This window comes from Belonocnema kinseyi, chromosome 10 (assembly GCF_010883055.1).
Source record: "Belonocnema kinseyi isolate 2016_QV_RU_SX_M_011 chromosome 10, B_treatae_v1, whole genome shotgun sequence".
NCBI lineage: Eukaryota > Metazoa > Arthropoda > Insecta > Hymenoptera > Cynipidae > Belonocnema > Belonocnema kinseyi.
In genome coordinates, this window is record NC_046666.1 from 89797622 (window position 1) to 89821169 (window position 23548).

Genomic DNA, 23548 nt, shown 5'->3' on the forward strand with positions numbered 1-23548 from the left:
GAATCCGTGTCATAACACAAGACTCGTCGGTTTAGTTGTGACAAGTAATCGTACAACTTTAAACGGGCTTGTGCTGTCGTATACGCTGCGATGACGACGTTTGTATTAGGCAGAGGTGTGACTGCTTCTTCTCTGTATGCCCAACAAATATATAACATTTTCTCGTTTGCAGGATAGAGTCATCACCACCCACAGGATCACGTATGGGCTTCATAAATCATTCTTGATTGTATTCACGCTTGCACTTGCATAAACTACAAAAACTGAACCCACATTTATGATTTTTATCTTTTTTAATATTCACTAAGCGGGAACACTCAGGGAAAATTTTCAACGTGTCACAAACATTATTTCCGGAGGAGTACGAACCGGACATTAAATAGTGGTTAAAGCAATCATTATTAAAAAACTGACGAAGACATGTTTCGCACTTGGGGGTAGTTGGTAAACGATTATCGGAACACTTTTCTAAACATGAGGTATGAGCAAGACAGGCTTCACATTTATGTGCACACCTATGATCAGACCTGTTATTGTATCCCTTGTTACAGGATGTACAAAAAACTCGAGAGGATGCAGCCCCTGTTAAATTTAAAATAGTGTGATAATGATTGCGATCATCATTGTACAAAAGATGTATAATATGTATGGGAACCGCACCTCTTTCAATAAAGCGTGTAGTACCATCAAAAAAGGGGGCTCCTCAACACATCCAAAGGTTTTAAAGTCAAATGCAATAAGTGCAATACCCTCATTGACAAGGTATGTTTGGAACTTTTCTAATTCCAAAAATCCACTTCCTTCTTCCGGAATATCGACAAGGGCATTTTGAAATAATTCCCGAGCTAAACTTTTTTGAAGAGTTGAATTTCCACTTCTGACACGTGTCCAAATTTCATTTTTATCCCCAGTAGTCATCTGAACTCGTTCCCTATAAATTTTACCAAAAACAATTGCACGCGGGAGGCATAAATTATCGGTATTATGTAAAGTTAAAATAGATCTTTTTTTAAGAACATCAAATGCCAATTCCCCCCACCCCCTACCTACTGGGTTATTGACGCAATCAATTATCAATATAAAAGTATCGTCAATGCGGAACTCGGCGACACTTTGAGTGACCATGAAAATTAAATTCCACAAATCCTAAAAATGACGTTCACGAGCATACCTAAATGGTAGACCCGCATCATCCTGCGTAAAACTATCGGCTATAAATTTAATACATATTAAATCACGCGGTTTATATGGGCCTATAATAAAATCAAATATTTCACGCACAGCCGATTCGAGCCACTCTATTTGACAGATTATTTCGTCAGGTTTGTAGCGGAATCGTAATTCCATTTCGCTACCCTGTAAACCGAAATGTGAATAATTTTTATTTTTTCTATTTATAATTAAAAATTTTGAATTAGACGGCAATTCACCACCCTGGCTAGACTCTATATTATCCTGACTGTCCTCTCCGCTGAGATGTCTCTATTGCGTCTTGCTCGCTTTCGGACGAACGAGGTATTTTTCTACCATGACCTCGCTGAACACATGGCTCAGAAGTTGACGCAGTTCCTAGGTACAAAAAAATACCGTGAAAACAATATTTTTAACCCCAATAAGTACATCATAAAATATTAATATTTATAAAAATACAATTAGTGAAATATTATTTTTAAATAAAAAGGATGTTAAAACAATTTCAAAACTTAAAAAAATTTAATTGTTAATAAATTTTCAATTTTTAATTTTAGATTTTTAATTTTTTACTACATTTTAAATTTTCAAATAAATTTGTAATTTTTAAAATAAATTTTTAAATAGATTTGAAATTTTCTGAATAAACTTGAAATTTTTAAATAAATTTTTAAGTTTTTAAGTAAATTTTCTTATTTTGAAATCTTTAAATAAATTTTTAATTTTTAACAAATTTTTTAATTTTCAATAAATTTTTATTTTAAAATAAATTTTTAATTTTTAAAAATAAATTTGAAATTTTTTAAATAAATTTAAAATGTTTAAAATAAATTTGAATATTTCAAAATAAATTTGAAATTTTTTAATATTTTTATTTTTAAGTAAATTCAAAATTTTTTAAATTCCAAATAAATTTTTAAATAAATTTCGAAATTTTTTAATAAATTGGAGATTTTTAAGTAAAATTTTTTAATTTTTCAAATAAATTCGACTTTTTTAAAATTAATTTTTAATTTTTCAAATAAATTTGAAATTTTAAAATAAATTTCTAATTTTTAAGTATTGTAAATTTTTAAACAAAATTTTTAAATAAATTTTTCAAACTTTTTAAAAATAAATTTTTAAACAAATTTAAAATAAAAAATTTTTAAATAATTTAAAAATTGTGTTAAAAAATATTAAATTTTTTATTATGCTTGCGCAACGCAAGACAATTATTAGACATAATTTATAACACTTGAAAATATTTTAACTTTACTGTAAAACTGGTTCAATAAAATATTATTGATTCGCATTCAAATCCACTGCTTTCTCAGACTTACTAAATTATAAATAAAATAAAAATAAAACAACTTGTATTTTTTAACAGAAATTAAAACTAATGACTTACCTATTTCATCAGCCCTCTCAACATATGACCGTTTGAGCGCCTCCCTATCCTCGAATTCATTCGAATCGTCCTCAGCAATATTTTGATCCTCATCCTCCTCCTGTTCCGCCTCCCCAGAATATTGACCACTGGATGGCATCTCCTGGTCATCCTCCTCAAATATTGTCTCATCATCGTCGTCATCGTCGTCGTCGTCGTTGTCACTAACCTCCATTTCATTGGCGTCGTCGTGTTCATATCCATTTTCCAAAATTTCCGCATCACTTTCGCTGTCGTTATCAACTTCGTTGTCGCTCTCGCACAAGTCGACAATCTCACATGCTATTGACGGTAGATTTAAACACCCATTAACCATCACTGTATCTTCTTCTATTTCTCCGCGTACTGGAGCTGCTTGAACGACAGGCGACTGAGATGTAGAAGGCTGCGCACTTGAAGGGATGGTGCTCTCGCCATCGTTGAATATCTCACCAATAGCTGTAGGAAAAAATAAAAATTATCAGAATTATATTATAATTGTTAAAACAAAATTTTTAAAAATCATTATATTGAAGAATATAATATTTTTATTTTTTACTTATCATTTGTATAGAAATCTCGGAGTCTGTCAAGTCGGATTTGCCGGTCATAAAACTCTCTTTTTCGAGCCATAACCATCTCGCGTACAATCACGTTATCTCCAATCACTTTCAATACGCGCTCGATCCCGATTCCATCGAGAAATGTTAGGACAAATTTAAGGACTAGCCTTAACTCGCATTCCTGCAAGTCTCCTGACATTCGACACATGGTTATAATGTTCTCGAGTACTGTTGCCACGAACATGTTGCTGCTGGTTTTTAAAAAGTGTATAAGGTTTTGAAAAAACGTGAGAGCTGTTGCTTCTTACGTTGATGAAGGGAAACTGTGGATTTGAAGCTGAACAGGGTGGATATATAAAAAACACTAAGTTACATGATGTAGTGGGAGGATTTAGACGTTTACAAGAACTACCTATCATATTGAAGAAAATTGTGAAAAAGTGGGAAATGTAGACAATTTTTTAATTTTGAGAAACCCTTAAGCAATGACCTTCTGACTAATCAGAAGCTTTGCCACACCTCTAACTTTTTTCATGAGAACCATCATCAGAGTTTACTCTCAAATGATAAAATCTCAAAATATGGGCAAAAGTATTCGACAATGACCAGCCAGTTGATTCTTTGAAAGAAGGTGTATACCCTGAGAGAGAGAGAGAGAGAGAGAGAGAGAGAGAGAGAGAGAGAGAGAGAGAGAGTTTAACTTTGCCACAGATAAATGTTTTTAAGGTTAAAAAAAGATTTTTTAAACGATTCGTTATTATCTAAATATCTAACAAACATTTACACGTCCATCACAGTGAGACTGTAAAGATTGTCTGTTGAATATCTTAGCATCGCAGTACCGCAGTACCGTGAATTATGCAGTCCATGGCTGAAATTATGAAAATATGTAATGAATATGTTCAATTGATGTTTTCTAAAGACAATTAACTTTATTTGAACTATTTATTCTAATCGTACATTTTAAGTTCTCATATTCATTGTCAAATTACATTTTTCCATTCATAAGAGTATAAAATAGATTAAAACGCATGCGTGGAATATATACCTCCACCGAGCACCTCTTTTTCAAGTCAAAGGATTCTTATTGGTTAAACACGTATGACGTTATATCTACTCACTGGTCATATTATGACTAGAGTAGTTGCTGAAATGAGTCAAATATTACATTCTCCATTTTTGAAAGATGAGTATGAAAAATAGAAAATGTATCAATAAATTTTACAACATTTTTTATTTTTTACCCGAGAAATATGAAAACATAAATAACCGATTAAAGAACAGGATAATCAGGGAGATAAAAATATAGGTGATTCAAGTGATTTCAATTATAATGATGATGAGGAGGGGGAAGACTATTTAAACAATAGTGGTGATATTATTGCAACTATTCCCAGAACTTTAAAAAATAAATGAATTGTTTTAACCCAACGACTTTGTCAACCAGATATGCAAAAACGTGTAAAATGGGATTCACATGGTTCTCTCTTTATAGATGGTAAAAGTGTAAAAAATGCAAATATCAGTGGTCTAATAAACGATGCATTGAGATTAAGAAAAAAGGTGAAACCGGCGGGCCGAGACCAGTTTGCCATGATTCTTCGTGAAATCGGTATGTCTAGAGAGATTGTTGGTAATAGGAATTACTGGAAAGAAGATATAATCTCTTCGAGAGAGAGAGGTGGTCGAAGCAGTCCCAAACTATCGCCTGGACTTTATGACTCACTAATGACTGAAGACGAAGAGGTCATTAGTGCTAACGAGGTATACAAAGGGTCTACTGACGCGCCAGGTAGCAGTACGAAGAGAGCAATACGTCGTAGCACAGGTTCGGCTAAAGCTCAAGGGTCGAGAAGAGGTAGTAGCCAGTGGAGGACATTGTTCTCGAATCCATGAAATTGTTAGAAGAAATATATTTCGACCCATCCCATGAAGCCTCTTACTCAGGTATTGAAAAACTCGCAAACGCTGTACAGGGAAGAGTCTCACGTGTAAAGGTGGTTGAATGGTTAAAATCTCAAGACTCCTATAATATACACGTACCAATTCATCGACGTTTCAGGAGAATAAATTACGATATATCAAATATAGATGATATAAAGGAAGCAGATTTAGTTGATTTAAAATATTTGAAAGATTCCAATGATGGATACCAGTATCTACTGGTGGTCATTGATGTGCTGAGTAAATACGTTTGGGTTGAGCCTCTTAAAGATAAATCTGCGAATGAAGTTAGAAGGGCATTTCAAGTTATTCTCGATAAAAGTGAAAAGCGTGCTCTTGTCTGTCTACAGAGCGATAGAGGAAAAGAATTTCTCGGTGCAGTATTTCAAAATTTTTTATCGACACGGGGTATGAGATTTCGCCCTGTACGTGATCCAAATGTTACGGCTGCAGTAGTCGGACGATTTAAACGTACACTAAAAGAACATATGTGGCGCTATTTTACGCATAGTAATAATCATCGTTACATTGATGTTTTACAACAGATTTTACAAGGCTATAATAATTCACGACATTCTAGTATAGGAATGCGAGCATCAGAGGTGACTTTGGAAAATGCAGCACACGCCCGATTAAATATTCAAAGAAAGTATGGTAGAAAAGCCTTACATGGTAAAAAGCCTAAATATAAGGTCACTAATTACGTAGGTATCAGTAGAGAGAAAGGAGCCTTTGCGAAAGGTTATGAGGCTGGATGAAAAGAGAGATTTTTGTGATAAGACGAATAATTAAAGGGCTTAAACAAAATCCATATGTTTACGGCTACAAGATCTGGTTGGTGATGGCATAGATGGGAGTTTTTTACGAAAGAGAACTATCGGCTATGAAGAAAGATACTGATATTAATGAGTCAGAATTCATCATTGAACGAGTGATTCATAGTAGAGGAAAGGGTTCTAAAAAAAATTACTTGTTAAGTGGACGGGCTATTCTGATAAATTTAATTCCTGGATACCTGTTACCGATACAAAAAATTACAATGAATGACGATCAATTTCACTTAATTTTACCGAGCAATAGCAGTATGAAGTATTTTCCGCACAATACTACGACTCGCTTCACTACGCAACTACCGCACTAAATACGTTTACAGGGTCGTTGGACTGTTGGACTGACAGAAATTCTATTTCCAAGAACATTTCTTCATGTGAGATACGAGGCACCTGATAGAATGGAAAATCGTATAGCATTAATGACAAATGTACTGAATAGTGTGAATGAAGAAAAAAATAAGGAGAACTTTGAGAGAAAAACGAATGAATCGAAAATTCACCACCAATTTCGACCTCGTGTGTACCCACAGGTAAACGTTCTTGTCCGAGCGATTAACCAAACACCCATTGCTCGAGAACAATTAGGATTAATTTTCCAAAAAGACAAAGATTGCTATGTCAAAGTTGAAAAAATTTGTCAAGACGATTGTACGATTAAGGGGCGTCATTTTCTTGTAATTGGTGAAAAAGTATCTCGTATACTTGGTTTTGCACCACAACAATTAATATCAGATACTTCTCATTATGCAAATCACCCAGAAAGTTTAGTGCGTGGTTTACCCGAAAAAATGTTCGTTTATTTTGATATTTGTGAACCTCACATTACGGGTGATGCGAAAACTCCTCTTTCACGTATTATACCTGTCGATACCCGAAACTACATTTTTGCATCCACACAAGTTACACAGTTTTCCAATCCAAATTTCATTTCACTTCTTCATACTGAATTTCGCACGATAGAGATAGACGTAAGAGATCATGTTGGGCTGCCTATAACATTCGAGTTTGACACTCTGACAGTGACACTTGTATTTAAAAAAATTGACTAGAGAAAAAGGAGAAGAAGAGAAACATTAAATGAGCAAATAAAACTGATTTATTATGTAGATTACTACACAACATAAGTAGGTGGAGGCGGAATATCAAAAGTTTATGTCGGATCGTCGCAACAACGAGGTCATAAAATTGGAAGTATTCTAGTTGGACTTTTTCGACGTGTGCTACCAATACTGGCACATGGTGCGCGTACAGTTGGTAAGGAGGCCCTTCGTACAGGTGTGAACGTGTTAAATGATGTCGATAATAAAGTACCTCTCAAGCAGGCATTTACGTTAGTTTCAAGGAATCTGGTCAAAAATTGAAAAGAAAAGCTTTGAATAAAATTGATAATCTTATGAATTGCTCGGGTTATAAATTTAGTGTGAGAAATCTCGGACGTCAGTTACCCGGAGTTCACGGTATAGACAGTATCGCACAGCTTAGAAAATGGATTAAACGGAAAAAATTGAAGAGACTTGTTACAACGCATAAATCAAAAAAGAAAAAGAAAGGAGTAAAAAATACGAAATCTAAAAAGAAAATCAATAGTAGTAAAAAAAAGGAAAAATAAGAAATCAAAGAAGAAACAAAAGCGTAAAAATAGTAGCGGAAAAAATCGTTCAATTTCGGACATTTTTGGTGCTTAAAAAATACATTATTGTATGATGCCCTTTTTACACTTACATTCCACTGACTGTTTAAAAACTGAACTAGATCTTTTTTCTCTTCCACCAACTCAAACATCTATTGAGAGTTCGCAATGTGTCTATTACAAGCCCGTTTCATCGCTGGCCGACGATTCGCCGATAGAGTTTGTTATTCCAGGCTACGGAGAAGAATACATAGATCTCGCTCATACAATGCTCAGTATACGCGTCAAATTGGAAACACCGACAGAAACTTCCGCAAATGCAGGTCTGAAAAGTGTGAGTGTGATAAACAACTTGCTTCATTCGATGTTCAATCAGGTGGACGTATATTTCAATCAAAAACCCGTTTCTCTTCCAAAAAACGCATACGCGTACAAAGCGTACCTAGATACATTGCTCAATTGTGGTCCAGCTGCAAAAAAGTGCCATCTGACTTCCGCTCTCTGGGCTGCAGATACTGCAGGAAAAATGGAAGATTTGACCAGCAAAGATACAGGCATCGATATTCGTCGAGATTATTTTGGTGCAGGAACAAAAATAGATCTAATAAGTCATCTGCATTGCGACATTTTCAATCAAAACAAATTTCTTCTCAACGGAGTCGAGATGCGTCTTCGACTCGTACGTACAAAAGATGCTTTTTGCCTTATGGACCCTGTCAAGACATGCAGTTTACACATTTTGGAAGCATTGCTCCTTGTTCGTCGTTCAAAAATAAGCCCCGGTATTTTACTAGCACACGCAAAAGCTCTATCACAAGGAACAGCAATATACCCTATAACAAGAGTCGAGGTCAAAGCGCTTAGTTTACACGAAGGTATTCACGGTGAAATTCTTGATAATGTTATTCTCGGACAGTTGCCTAAAAGAATAATTATCGGTTTCATAGAGAACAGAGCTTTCAATGGTAATAGAGCACTTAATCCATTTAACTTTCAAAATTACAAGATTAATTTCTTATCTTTTTACGTCGATAGTACACAATTACCTTCAAAACCTCTGCAGCCAGATTTTCCCCCAAAAAATCTTTACGTTGATGCTTATCACACTCTTTTCTCTAGTACTGGTATTAACTTTCTTAATGAGAGTAATGATATCGATAGATATGATTACTCGCAAGGATTTTGTCTTTTTGCTTTTGATCTTACCCCTGATCTTTCTGCAAATTGTCATTCTCACTTGAATCTCTTAAAGCATGGAAGTCTACGAATAGAGGTACGTTTTGAAGAACCATTAACAAACAGCGTAAACTGTATCGTATATGCAGAATATGATAACGTTTTGGAAATTGACTCTTTTAGGCAAATTATTGTTGACTTTGGAGGCTGATAAATCTTTTTTCCAGCCTTTTATTTCTCGAAATTTCACACACATATGACATCCTAATCTACACATGTGTTTACTTAGGACAGGTTTGGACAGGAAATGTCTTATCTTTTTACACTGTCACCGTTATCTCATAAAAAATCAGCTGTGTAAACATTGGAAAAAAGGGGTGAGAAAAAATTTGCCACATATGTCATCATATAAGCCTCTTTTTTGAAGCCCAAAAGTTGTCTTTCATTTCGTCAAAAGTAGTCTAACAAGTCGGTTGACTCCTAACGTGGTTTCTCGTGTGTGCGAGCGTGTGTTTGTGTGTGTGTGTGTGTGTGTGTGTGTGTACGAGGCCCTACTCTTTGTCACCGATGTCTCCATCGTCAAACTCATCATCAGTAAACATACTTTTTTATGTAACAAATATTATGGACTTCGTGATAGATATTCAAGGCTTTCGTGATCTTGAAGATAACTTTATTGCAAATGAAGTGGCCGTCATTGCACTAGATTATAACTATATTGGACACTGGATAACTACACCACCTTATCTCTTCTCGGATATCTGTATCGCTGCGGAAGAACAAAATAACTGGCTCACCTGTTATTTTCACGGTATCGAATGATTTGAGGGAGAAACTCCTACTAAGTATCTGTATTCAAATCTACGTGATGTTGCAAAATCAGCTGGTTTGACTGTTTTCCTGCAGGTGCTTTTTTCTTTGAAAATTTGAAGGAATTTCAAAAACCAACTAAAAAATAAAAACTATGCCTATAACTACTATTGCAATGGTAAATGTTTTAGGAAACGGTTAGCTTGCTCTTACTTAGTATCATGACAATCCCAAGTACAAGGCTTAGTAGTGCCATAAATATGTTTAAGGCTTCAGACCACAATTATATTGAAGGGTGGCATTAAAATTAGTGTCCACACAAAAAAAAAGAAAGAAGTGATTGGCTTCGAATTTTAAAATACTAACCTTCCGTAGCCTTGCACCATTTCAAAATATTAATTAAAAATTCTTTATAAAAACTATGTTATATTATTTTGTCCACAGAAATGCATTGGTGCATAAACATTTCGAAAATTAGAAATTTTACAGTTTTTGCACACCACTAATGTACAAACATCGAGAATACAATTTTTCGAAAAAATAAATTTATATTTTTATTTCAAACATATTTTTAGCCGTGTCCTGGAGTCGTGAACTGTTAAAAAATTATTAAAACGATAAATTAAAGTAAATTTTCATAAATATAATAATAAACTACTCCTAAGCGGCAAAAACTACCCTTTAGGAGGGTTCAAATATTATATTTATCTTGTATATTATTAAGTCATGTATAAGTATAAACATATTCAAAGTATCACAAAGTTTCAAAGTCAGCTTGGGTCAATTTGACCCCATTTAAGTAATATGTTATTTTTCAGAGGTATGAGTGATAAAGGTTAATGAGGTATAATCGCTACTGCCGAGATGAGTCGACCACGCTGTCGTAATGCCTACACTCGTATGACTTATTGAGTTGAAATTTGGCGACATGAATCAAGAGCTGACTGAGATCTACATTGATCGCGCCTCGCGATGTTGCCAGATTGCGATAGTCAACGTTCAGAAGTGCAAGTTTCGTGATTAATTTTTTTCACGTGTATGCAGGAACCAAATGGTTAATATTATTTTTGCACCTGAATTTGGAAATACTTGTTTTTTATTTTTTTTAAATATCAATAATATCTTAATGATGGTTACTTAGATATCACTCAGTAAAGAGCTCAAAAACGCCATCTCTCATAAGACGCAATGTTAAATATGACCAAATTTAAAACGTTAATACCTTATTTATAAAGTACCCTAGTCTTATGAGATTTTAACTGAGTACTTTTGGTGATCATATTTGGATAGCGTGAAAGTTTGGTTGAAATGATAATGAAAATTCTTGTAGTGATGGTACCTTCTTAAAGTGCTTCCTCAGGCTTCAAAATTAGCCCATGCATTTACAAATGACAGGATTTTTTCCACAATTATAAATTTTTTGATCTCATATTTTAACCACATAATCTTAGTGGGTTATTTCAATCTCCCAAAGAGGGATTTTTTGGAAATCTTGTTTTATTGCAATTAATTGAAAATTTAATGAATTTTATGCACCTGGGAAGTAGCAAACGGCCACCATGAGTGTACCCATGGTGAAAAAAATTCTGGGCGCTCGTTTCCGAATGAAACTAGAGTGTTATTTTTTTGACGATACTTTAAGCATCGTAAGAACTTAGGATCGAGCTCAGGATTTGATTGAGTATCTGTCATGCATCACTCAACCTTCCTATTGTTAGAGATAAGAGCCGGTTGAGAGAAATGAAAAATGATTAAAATATTAAGGAATTTAATTTCAGTATTCGGCATTAGATGCATTATATAACGTCGAGACAATTAAAAAAAGAAAGAAGAAAATCGGTTAATCCTGATGCGCATACCGACAGCGTTACCAAGCAACTAAGCCCGAACGTTCTGAAGCTACGTTATATCTCTGTAACTGACCTGGCAAATACAATATTACACAAGTAAACAAGTTGAAACAAGTTAAGACAAGAGTCATAAATTTCTACTACAGATTTATGATGGTTCCTTTTCAGACAGCATTATGTTAACTGCACTCTCTATTAGAAGACCATTTACATTATTCTGTTACCTATTACACTTGGGCGGAGGAAAAATTTGGTAGACCTTCTAAACTGAGTCGTAGCTTCTCAATACAATACAATCAAAAAATCAGTCTAAACAGTAGATGTGCAGTTTTCCAGAAAAACATCAACAATTTTCATTTTTAAAAAATACGAATGTGCACTAAAATATGTACTTTTTCAAATAAATTGTGAAAACTATGAAGAAAAAAGGCGAATTACCTTCAAAAGGGTTGGAATTTCAACCAGAAAATTATATCATTTTAAGAAAAAAGTTAATTTTCTACGAAGTAGTTAAATTTTTCAATGAATAGTTTTATTTTTAACTAAATAATTGAATTTTCTACCAAAATAGTTAAATTATTAACCAAAATAAGAATTTCCAACAATAAAGTTTACTTGCTACAAAAAATGTTTATTTCCTATCAATATTATATATTTTTAGACCAAAAAGACGAATCTTCACAAAAGGTAATTTATTATACCAAGAGTTCATTATTCAACCAAATAGTTGAATTTTCAAATAAAAAGGTGAATACAGTAGGACTCGCCGGATCGGGGCGGACCGGGTCTCCACTTTCGATCAGACAGGTCGCAGAAACAAATCTAACTACACCTCCTGGTAGTGAGGTATCTTTAAATGTACAAGGCCCTAAAATATCAGTGGACTTTACAAGCCGGCTAATTTTCATGCATACACCACTGACTTCCGTCGTGTGGAGTCTGCTGCGTTTAACGCGCGTGCGCCTACCTATCACGATCAGTAGAGAAGTTTACGAGTGGGGACTACATCCCTCCGAGTATTTCGATGCGACAGGTCCTACTGTATATTCAATGAAAAAAAATTTCATAACTAAGAAAATCCAAATAATTGATTTTTCAACACAAAAATGACAAATTTTCATGGAAAACAACATCCAATACGTGTATAAATGAACTATCAATACGTGTGAATCCAGAGCGGATTGCAGCTGCTGTGACGTTAGCGCAATTGTTTAATACAAGTACAAGCTTTCAAAATGTAAAGTTTTCATCCGAAATTTTCCTAATTCAGAGTTCAGACAATTCCGACAGGGAGGAGGTGACATTGAACACAGAGTTGAATATTTCAAATTATAATCTTTTAAAACAATCCGAATATAAATTTTTATAAAAGTCAAAAAATTATGATTCAGCGTGAACATTGATTAGGCACAATTGTCTACAATTAAAAAATAAATTCACCTTCATTATCTCCGTTGACAACATTTTTTTCTATATTGTAGACAATTTAGACATTGTAGAACCTCAAAATCAAATTATTGTACAGAAACGTTCAAAATTAATAGTATGTACTCTTAAATGGAAAATTTTAATTTCGAAAAATTTTCCAACAAGTTTGGCCTTGAAAGCTCAATTTAAAAAAATGTCTATATAAAAATGGAATACATTCTTCATTTTTGAATGGTTTTAACTTTAGAATTCTCAAGTTTTACGGTAAGCTTTAAATTATAAAAGTTTCTCTATTTATAACTTTGAACCTTTCAATTAACATTGCAATTGTTGAATTTCTAACAGTCCAATTGAAGTTTTAAATATTCTTCATTGCTGAATTTTTAAATATATTCCATTTAACCGTACTTATTATTTAGAACGTTCTTTCAGCATAATTCTGTTTTCAAGGACTAAAATTGAGAATTTTTTTTATTTTGACTGCGAAGAATGAAGTCGTCCTTATTTTCATTTTCATAAAATTTATGTAATAAATATTTAAGTGACATCGCAATTTAAAAAAATTTAATACAAATTTACATTTGTACAATTTCAAATGCTTTTACTTTGAAATGTACAATTTAATTTTCAATTTCAAATGTTCCAATTTGAATCCTTTTGCATTCAAACTCATATTTTTTTTTAAATTGAACTTTTCAATAATTCTATTTTATTTTTAATTCTTTTAATTAGAAATAAAACAATTTTCAGCCCTGCAAATTTTAAATTATCTATTTTTTAAAACTCTTAGGGGGCAATATTCCAATGTCAAGTATTATATTAAATTTATTTTCTTATTACTTTTTTACGACTTATTGCTCAAGAAATAATAATAGACAACATAGTCACCGTACAAGTTCTTTGAATACGTATCAATTACAAGAATTTAAAAAATATCACCAAACCATTTGAATATTATGTATTGTTTCAATTGTGTCAGCGATATGAATATAAAGAAGTACAACTGTTATATTTAATTTCATACTATATTCTGTTTTTGGGAAGGATACTTTCTTCCAAGTCCGGTGGGAGACATAAAGGAAGTCATTCGAAAAGATTTATTACGGCCTATCAGTATACTGTTAGAGGCAGCAGTGACACTTGTTAGTCTTTCCAGCCAAAGACTGGCTTCTGGTGAGCCCAGCTTCACCGATATGTATCCTATTCTCACGCACGTACAAATATGCAACAGCGACAGATTTTCATAATAAAGTATCTCTATCCGTTTATGCGAGTTTCTTTTCTTTGTTAACGGCAAAACTTTTTCGAGCTGTCAAGTCAAATGCGCGAGTAAAAGAATTGCACTGTAATTCATACATTTAGTTTAGTGAATAATATAAGATTCCGATTATGAAAGGAGTCCATTTATGAAAGTGGTAAAGTATAGAATTGAATGAAATGATGTGAACATAAAATCTTGCGATTCGAATCTATACTTACCACTTTGACAAAGAATTGTTTTGATTGCCGCAATCTTATTAAATCCACTTGACTTATGTATTCAGTGAACCAAAAGTATTAATTATTATAGTCAGTGCCGGATCATGGGGAGGGCTTGGTGGTGCTGAAGCACCGGGCCCCACGCTAGTGGGGGCCCCCTTCTCCCCAAGAAAAACATATAATGTACAGTAAAATAACCCGCTTATAAACAAAAATAATAAAGTCCTAAAAAAAATTTTAGTAAAATTTTTTCAATTAAATTTTTGAATTTTTTTATCATGAACTAATTTTAAATGAAAGTAAAATGTTAAGTCCAGCCGCATTAAAGGGGCCCCAACGTTATTTTAGCTCCGGGCCCCGAAAGGTCTTAATCCGCCCATGATTTTAGTTTACACCTTTTCACACTCATTTCACATGTATTAAGAAACGGCGCAAGTCGGAACAACATTTTTTACAAAAAAATTGTTTTTCGAACGATGTACACCTTTTTTAAATTATACAAACAACACAACAAAAATACGTATAACCTGAGAAGAGAGGATAAGCTACGAAAACTCTTAACAGAAATTGAACGGATTAAAAGATTTTCTTCTTTCTTTTATTAATCGTCTCGTCGTTATTTAATGTATCTAATGCAGAATATTGAAAATAAATTCCTTAATATTTTAATATTTTTTAATTTTTCTCAACCGGCTCTTAACTCTAGCAATAGGAAGATCGAATGGGAGTCGGAAATGAGCGCCTAGAATTTCTTTCACCCTGTGTACACTCATGGTGGCCTTTTGCTACTTACCAGGCGCATACAATGCATCACAGTTTCAATTAATTGCAATAAAACTAGAACCAGACAATTTTTCGAAAAATCTCTCTTTGAGGGATTGTATTTACCCACCAAGATGTGGCCGGATATGAAGATAGTTCTATATTTAAACTTTTTAGTTTGGTCATGACTGCTTGCACATTAATGTGGTCCAAACATTTTTATTTCGAATTTTCATGCATATCGCCCGAAAATTTATTCGAATATACAAAAAAAGAAATCCATTTGTTTCGAAAAAAATTAGCTAAATTGAGTTGAAACTTAGTGTTTATCTTCATAATTAGCTATAGAATACAAGTAAAATATTACTTTTCAAATATCACCCCATAAATCTCTTTTATAGGGTCCCAAAAAACCCCATATGTGAAAAATGGGTCATGCGAGTTTTTGGCGAAAATTGGGAACTTTTTACGATGAAACAAATTTTAATTGTTTCTAATAAATAAAATACTACCTTATACTCGTAATTAGAAATTTACTTAAATTGTTTAAGCAATTCATCATTGTTTTTAGCAATTTTCACTTAAAAACGAGTGAGGAATCACAGCGAGGTAGTACTTGATTAATTTTTACAAACATAATTCTTTAAACAAATGATTATTATTGTAATAATATTCTCTTACAATAATGCTAGAAAATAAGTTTTTTTTTTAAACTTCCCACTTTTTGTAAAATGTTCAATTAGTGTGAGGTAAATAATTAATTAAAGTTCAGAAAATTCATTGTTTGAATAATTTATCATTATTGTTAATAATATTCGATTTCAATATTCCTAGAAAGTGGCGGTTTTTTATGCAATTTTTAACTATTTGTTTACTTTTTATTTGAATGAATAATTATCTCGATTTAGAAACATTCATTATTTAAATAAATAATTATTGTTTATAAGTATTTTCTTAACTTCCGTTTCCGGCATGAAAGTGTGAACTAGCAGTAAGTTTTTGATAACGAGTTTTTCTAATATTTGTGGTGAAATTTGAGGTGAGCGGATTGTGGCAGTGTGTAGAAGAGTTTTTTTTGTGAGAGATTGCAGACCGGGAAATAGACGCGACGATAGCTAGGACTGAAGACGATAAAAAGCGGGATCGCTTGAATTAGATTCAAGGCTATCGGAGCGAGTGCCAGTGAGGAAAAAAAGGATTTAGAGCAGAAACTTTTCAGCACACCGATATGCGAGAACAAAGAAAGGAGGGCAAGGGGAAAGTATAGGAAAGCTGTAGAAAAAGATAGATTGAGCAAAGAGCGTGGGATTGATTGAGGCATTCATCAGAAGGAAGAAGGGGAGAGGGGAAGCAGTGAAGACTAGGAAGATATAGGGTTAAGCTTGAAAAATCAAAAAATGTTCAGATCGCCGCCTGAAAAACATATTTTTGTAGAGACGGATTGGAACAATAAGGGGACAGAAGGAAAAAGAGCTGATGCTGAAGATCCGATGGAAGAGGAAAGATTGAAATAATCGCGAGAAATGATGATAGAAGTAATGGGGATATATTAAGAAAAGCCGGAGAAAGGGGAGAGGCAATAAAGAAACAAATTAGGCGGGACATAGCCGAAATTACGAAAGAAATGAGGAAATGAGAAGAAGTTAGGGAAAAGCTAGAGAAAAAATGCAGACGTTGGAGCAGACTAAAAAAGCAGAAAGAAACTAATAAAAACGTACAGGATTTGGAAGGTAGGATAAAAAAAATAGAAAGCTCAAACCGGGAGGTTGGAGGTTCGGAGAGTGGGAATAAGGAGAAGGAAAGGCTGTGAAAAATAGAACAAAGCATACGAGATATAAAAGAAAGAGAGAAAAAAGAAACATTAAGAAAAAGGGTCACAGATTAGAGGGGAAGGCGCTAGAAATATAGAATATGGCACTGGAGTAAACTATGAAGAATTGAAAAAGGGAGAGGGAAAGACAATTATAGAAAGACGGGGGATGATTAAGGAATCAAAATATGATAAATGGTATCACCTGATAAAAAAGGAAAGAGTACCAAAATATTGAGAAGAAACCGGGAGAGAGAAGATGGACAAGAATAGGAAGATTTAGATTGGGAAACGAGGTAAGGGAAAGAGTGTATTGAGAAACGAAAGAGAATAGAAAGAGCAGAATCTGTGAATGGGAAAAGCAAATTGTGGCAGAGTGGATGCAGAAGTAAGAGGGGGCTAGAAAAGCGAATGAGAAAGAATTAAGGAATGGAACTGAACAAAATGACAAAATGGAGGTACAAAAGAAGTGAAAGCGAAAGGAAACGGAAGTCACTCAGATTAAAAGCATAAATATTTGCAAGTGACGGTTACGTAATAGAATAAGTAGATTAACCCATTAACGACCAAAACTATCAATTTTATAACATGAGTTTGACCGAAAAATTTATGAGTATAACAAAACAAAAAATAGATCAAAAGTAATGTTCCTTATGTTTTTGGGTGAGCTAAATTAGAATCCGTGGTCAAAATTAAATATAGCAGTTTTTGTATACAAAAAAAGTGAAAAATGTTTGATCTTTTACTTTTATAACTTTTTTCAGACATAAAAAGTTTTAATATCTTGAAATTTCTTCAACCATCGGTGCAGAAAATTTTTAAACTTTAACAAAAAAATTTGATATATATGTTTTTTCTTCCAAAATGGCGGATAAAATGCAGAAATGTTATAAAAACTAGTTTTTTCCATCATCTTTGTTTTTCTCAAAAACTTGAAAGTTTTAAAAAAAGTTCCATGGAATAAAAATGTCTTGAAATTAACCATAGAAGACTATGCATTTTTTTTTATTTTTTAGAAAAAATTTTTGAATTTGCAAAAAATCAAAAAAATGTTCTAAAACATCTGAAAAAATTTCAGTGTTCTATGCTTAATTTCAAGACATTTTTAATCTACGGAACTTTTTTTTAAACTTTGAAGACTTTGAGAAAAACAACGACGATGGAAAAAACAGTTTTTGGGAAATTTTTGCATTTTGTCCGCCATTTTGGAAGAAAAAACATATATGTACAAATTTTCTGTTTAAGTTTAAGAATTTTGTGCACCGATGGTTGAAGAAATTTTAAGATATTAACGCGTTTTATGCCTGGAAAAAAATTATAAAAATCAAACATTTTTCACTATTTTTGTATGCAAAAACCGCCCATACTTAATTTTGAAGTCAAAATATTCGAATTTTTACCACGGATTCGAATTTAGCTCACCCAAAAACACAAGAACCGAGTGAATTGGAAACCAATCCAAATTTAATTTTAATTCCTTTCAAATCCGGGCGTATATATAAACGTTAATCTTGACACAACTTTTAATCACTTTCAAGCCGTCCGCTTAACATAATTAGCACACTTATCGAAAAAAGCAGGTCTGTCCCAGTTTTTTTTAAAAAGTATAGGTCCAAACCTGGGACGGAACTGAGTTTTTTGGGAAGTGTGTTAGAAAACCTCTAAAATTTTACGCTTTTCATGTATATTTCAGTGTTTTCCGGAAATCAGAATATGTGTCAAAGTTTTTCAATATTAATACGAATTTTTATTTATTATTAATTTTTAAAGTTTTTTTGTATGTCCCATGGTTTTCTAGATAATTCAAAATTTTGATTTCTTCCTTTTGAAAATCTTTTTGTTGGGTTAATTTGTAGTTGCTGAGAACCACCCTTTGTATAAAACCCTGAATATTTTGTCAGTTTTCGCGTATCTCGCCGTGTTTAAGATAACTCCGAATTTTTATTTCGAAACTCATTCTGCTATACTAATTCGGGGTGTCTGATGACCATCCCGGAATGGAATATCCTGAAAATGTTGTCCCTTTCGCGTATCGCTACTTTACTCTGTTAATTGTGGGTGGTCGAGGATCTTTATCAAACAGTGAAACTTTTTTCAGTTCTCACGCATTTTTCACCGTTTTCAAGATAAATCAAAATTATATTATTTAATCAAATTTAAATAAATCTACTGGGTTATTCTGACTTTGTCCACAACAGTACTGCTCTGCAGGCTCTTTAACATTTGTTTGTTGTTCATGTATCTCTGATTGTTCGCGATATAATTCAAAAAATGTTATTATTGTTTTTAATAAAAATTTTTTATTTATTAGTTTAGTTACAGTTGTTTGAGAATACACCTCTGCAAAATCCTTAGAATGTAATAAGTTTTCACGATTCTATATACGTTTTTGAAATGAATCATATTTCAGATTTCTTAATATGATAAAATCTATTGATTGCTTTAGATCGGAGTGACTGGAGTGATTTTTTGGGGTATTTAAAAAATCCTTTGATTGAGCTACTTCGCGTTGGTCGAAAATAAGCCCACTCTGCAAAAACCTTTGAATCACCTTTATTTTCACGTTTCTTTGACCGTTGTCAGTTTCCGTTTATTTCTTAACGTTTTTAAGACAACTCAAAATTTTTATTTTTTTTTTGTATTTAAAAAAAATTTTATTAGGTTAGTTCATGTAGTTCAAAAACAAAACCCTTCTTTAAAAACCTTCATATTTTGGTATACGAGGTGTGTTCAAAAAGTAAGGTGACCTTTCAATTTTCGCGGGCTACGTACATTCAAGTTTAAATTTTTTGTTTTGTTGTATTGGTACACTCGTAACGATCATATGTTGACAGTTTTGACTATATAGCTCGTGTTGGTTTTCTGGCAGAGGCGTACAAGGTTAGAAGGGTTTGGTATGCTCGGCGATTTTCTTCTTTCGAAAAAAATGGAGCAAAGAGTTTGCATTAAATTTTGTGTGAAAAATGGAATCCAGTGCTCTAAAACTTTGAAATGTTGACAGTTGTATATGGTGAGTCCACTCTGAGTAAGAAAAATGTGTATAAGTGGTACAAGCTGTTCCAAGAAGGCGGCGAGGTCAAAGACGTACCTCGCCCTGGACGTCCCAGCACGTCAACAACAGATGAAAACGTTCAAGCAGTAGAAGAAATGGTGTTGAAAAATCGCCGAATTACCATCAGAGAAGTTGCTGAAGATGTTGGCATATCGGATGGCTCATGCCATGCTATCTTTTCGGACGTTTTGGGCATGAGACGTGTGTCAGCGAAATGTGTTCCAAAACTGCTTAATTTTGATCAAAAGATCCATCGCATGACCATCGCTCAGGACATGTTGAATGAAGTCAATATAGACCCTGATTTTCTCAAAAGGGTTATAACTGGGGATGAATCGTGGGTATATGGTTATGACGTCGAAACTAAAGCCCAATCGCCTCAGTGGAAGCATCCTGAGTCTTCAAGACCGAAAAAAGCATTTCAAGTACGGTCAAATGTGAAGGTTTTACTCACTGTCTTCTTTGATTACCGTGGCGTAGTTCATCAGGAATTCTTACCACAAGGTCGTACGGTGAATAAGGATCATTACCTTCAAGTTATGCGCCGTTTGCGAGAGGCGATACGCAAAAAACGTACGGAACTTTGGAAAAACAATTCGCGGCTTTTGCATCACGATAATGCACCTGCTCATTCATCGTTGCTTGTGAAGGATTTTCTGACCAAAAACAGCACCACAGTCATGCCTCAGCCTCCATATTCACCGGATTTGGCCCCCAGTGACTTTTTTCTTTTCCCAAAACTGAAGAGACCCGTGAAGGGACATCGAGTTTCAACGATTGAGGAGATAAAAACTGTACTATATCGCTGAAAGAACTCAAGACTATACCACAAAATGATTATCAGAAGTGCTTCAATGATTGGAAAAAGCGTTGGCACAAGTGTATTATATCTGAGGGGGATTACTTTGAAGGGGCAACATAAATATTGAGGAATAAATGAATATTTTTCGAGAAAACCATAAAGTCACCTTATTTTTTGAACACACCTCGTACAGCGATTCCCTTCATCAAAAACCTGAAAATGTTTTTGAGTTTTCACGTATCTGTAAACCTTTTAGAAGTAATTCAAAATTTTTGATTTTTTTTCGAATTTAAACATTTGTTTACTGGTTTACTTTGAGGTGGCTGAGGTCCACCCCCTATAGAAAACCTCTAAAAATGTTGTCAGTTTTTGCGTATCGCTCACCCTTTTCATGATAACTCAACATTTTATTAATTTAAAACAAAATTTTTTATTGGGTTATTTTATGTAGGTCGAATGCAGTACCTCTATGTAAAAACCTTAACATTTTTGTCGAAAGCGATTCCCCTCTTGGAAACCCTGAAAATATTGTCAGTTTTCGCTTATATTTAAGCGTTTTCAAGATAATTCAAAATTTTCATTTCTTTAGGAGGATATTTCAAAAATATTTGTATTGAATTATTTCAAGTTGATGGAAGATAAAACCTATCTTCAAACCCCTTAAAATCGACTTAGTCTTCATGTTTCCATGACCGCTTTCGAAAAAAATTAAAACTTTGATTTTTTGAATGTTAAAAATTTGTTTTTTTTTTGTTTAGTTTCGGGTGTCTGAGGATCAACCCTCATTTTCATTTTTTGTTTGTATTTAAACAATCTTTTTATTTGGTCAGTTCGCTTTGTTCGAAGATAAACCCCGTCTTCAAAAACTTTAAAATTTATTTAGTTTTCACGTTTCTCTGACCGTGTTAAAGACAATTACAAATTTGTATTTTTTTAAGTTTAAAATTTTTTACTGATATAGGTTGGGGTCGCGAGAGACCATCCCCCTTTAGTAAACCTTAACAATATTGTCAGTTTTCACGTATCTCTCGTCGATTTCAAGATAATTCAAAATCTTTATTTTTTTTTGAATTTTAAAAACACTTTTTTCCCTTTTACCTATGTTCAGAGAAACTGACAATAAATTTACAACTAACTAATTCATTATAGTAATTAAGCTAGAAATTTTACGCCTTTGAAATTGGAAATTTAGGGAAATTGGGACCAATAGAGTTAAGGGAATTCGCATAAAATTAACCGAAATGCATGTACTTTCAAATTCGAGCGCTTGAGTGCGCATGCTCTGAAAAGCTCTTGTGAGAGATTCAAATCCAGCGCCAAGTACATGTCTGACCAATAAGGAATCGGGTCTTCTTCTTTTTAGAATTCATTCTTTCAATATTTTCATAATATTTGTTCCTACATACTGATTTTCCTATACAGTTCATCGTACAAAGAATACGCGTCAAACTCAAACTGCGCGGTCATATTAAACAAAATGGTGGCATTAAGCGGTTGCGTGACCTGAACGAAACGAAGCCCTCAAGTGGCTAGACCATGTATTGATTAGATCACGGTTTGAGGCGCCACGTGCTTTTCCTGATAGCAACTCCACCAATAAGGAATCCCCGATTCCAACCCTGTCATCCAATCCACTTATTGGATACACTTTTCCAAAAATCTTTATAAAATAGAAAAATATACTTTTTAGTTTTGAATAATAAAGTAGTGTACAGCCCGTAGAGCAACCAAAGGGGAAATACAAAAAGGTTACGGTGAAATTCCATAGGAAAGAATAGTATAATAGTCATGATTGTTTAGAGTTTGACACGTCACGTGCTTTCCCTGACAACAACTCCACCAATAAGGAATCGGGTCTTCACATTTTTGCATTATGGTATATTTACACGCCTGTTTACTGGTCGTCAGCCAGCAGAAAACTCATAAGAGTCAAACAGACAGAGTGCGGAAATTCAAAAGAAAAGTACTCTCTATCTCTTTTACTCTTATAATTTTTCTGTTGGCTGACGGCCAGTTGACAGGCGTGTAAATACACCATTACAATTTTTCGAGATATTTCGATAATTTCGATATTCGGTAGGTATGATCTTTTTAGAATAGGATTGATTATCGTTTATAACTATCTTCTCTTAGAGCAATGCTAGAAAGTTGCTTTCTTCTCCAATCTTTACGAAAAAATCATAATTGGCGCCAAAAACTCGCAAAAACTATTTCTACACTTATGGGGTTTTATTTGGGACACTATAAAACAGATAGTTATGGAGGTCATATTTAAAAGTATTATTTTATTCGTATTATATGGCTGATTGCGAAGAGGAATGTTGAGTTTCATTGGGAGATTTGCTAACTCTAAATATGTTTTTTTTTTCAAAACAAAAAATGGCTTTATTTTTGTGTGAATTCAAACAAGTTTCAGATCAATATGCATCAAAATTCGAGAAAAAATTTCCAATGCATTTTCTTTTGACATTTTTTGTAAATGACAATATAATAATTCACCAAATTTCATTAAAATCACAAAATTACAGATGCATACTATGATATGATTGATATGATATACTATACTTACACGTTTCCAAGAAAATACAAAGCAATGTAATTATTTATACCTGGTGGAGTGTGGTATTCTGGGTCATGTTTTGCTTTATGCCGGGAACACTTTTTCATATATTCTCTGAGCTCCTCTTCGGGAAGTTTCATGTTCTCGTAATACTGTAATGAAATCCAACATATGTTAGTATTAAGCACTTGAATCTTATGCTGATAGTTCCTTAAGGACCCACCTACCCATACCTTATTTTTACATAACT

At 33.4% G+C, this 23548-nt stretch overlaps 2 protein-coding genes across 5 annotated transcripts in view; both read right to left on the reverse strand.

Moving 5' to 3' along the window:
• LOC117181516 overlaps positions 1-23548 on the reverse strand; it is a 146247-nt gene that overhangs the window by 2955 nt on the left and 119744 nt on the right. For 2 of the 4 annotated variants that reach the window (XM_033374278.1, XM_033374279.1), the window contains exon 5: positions 23348-23450. In XM_033374278.1, the coding sequence (XP_033230169.1) occupies positions 23348-23450 (103 nt within the window). Of the gene's footprint in view, positions 1-7052; positions 7286-9078; positions 9694-23347; positions 23451-23548 lie in introns of those variants that run through there. The other 2 variants (XM_033374280.1, XM_033374281.1) reach the window with 2 other exon arrangements.
• On the reverse strand, positions 24-3083 carry LOC117181517 (phosphopantothenoylcysteine decarboxylase subunit VHS3-like). The gene is made up of 2 exons (XM_033374282.1): positions 2582-3083; positions 24-1569 (listed from the first exon to the last, which is right to left on the reverse strand). The coding sequence occupies exons 1-2, from the start codon at positions 2934-2936 to the stop codon at positions 1451-1453; spliced, it is 474 nt and encodes a 157-aa protein (XP_033230173.1). The 5' UTR covers positions 2937-3083; the 3' UTR covers positions 24-1450.

What these genes read in the sequence shown, in the direction of transcription:
- LOC117181517 (XM_033374282.1), bottom strand. Translation starts at nt 2,936, where the DNA reads ATGGTTAATGGGTGTTTAAATCTACCGTCAATAGCATGTGAGATTGTC. An exon ending in TGAGAGGGCTGATGAAATAG is followed by an intron (nt 1,570 to 2,581) that starts GTAAGTCATTAG and finishes TTTTGTACCTAG; the next exon opens with GAACTGCGTCAACTTCTGAG.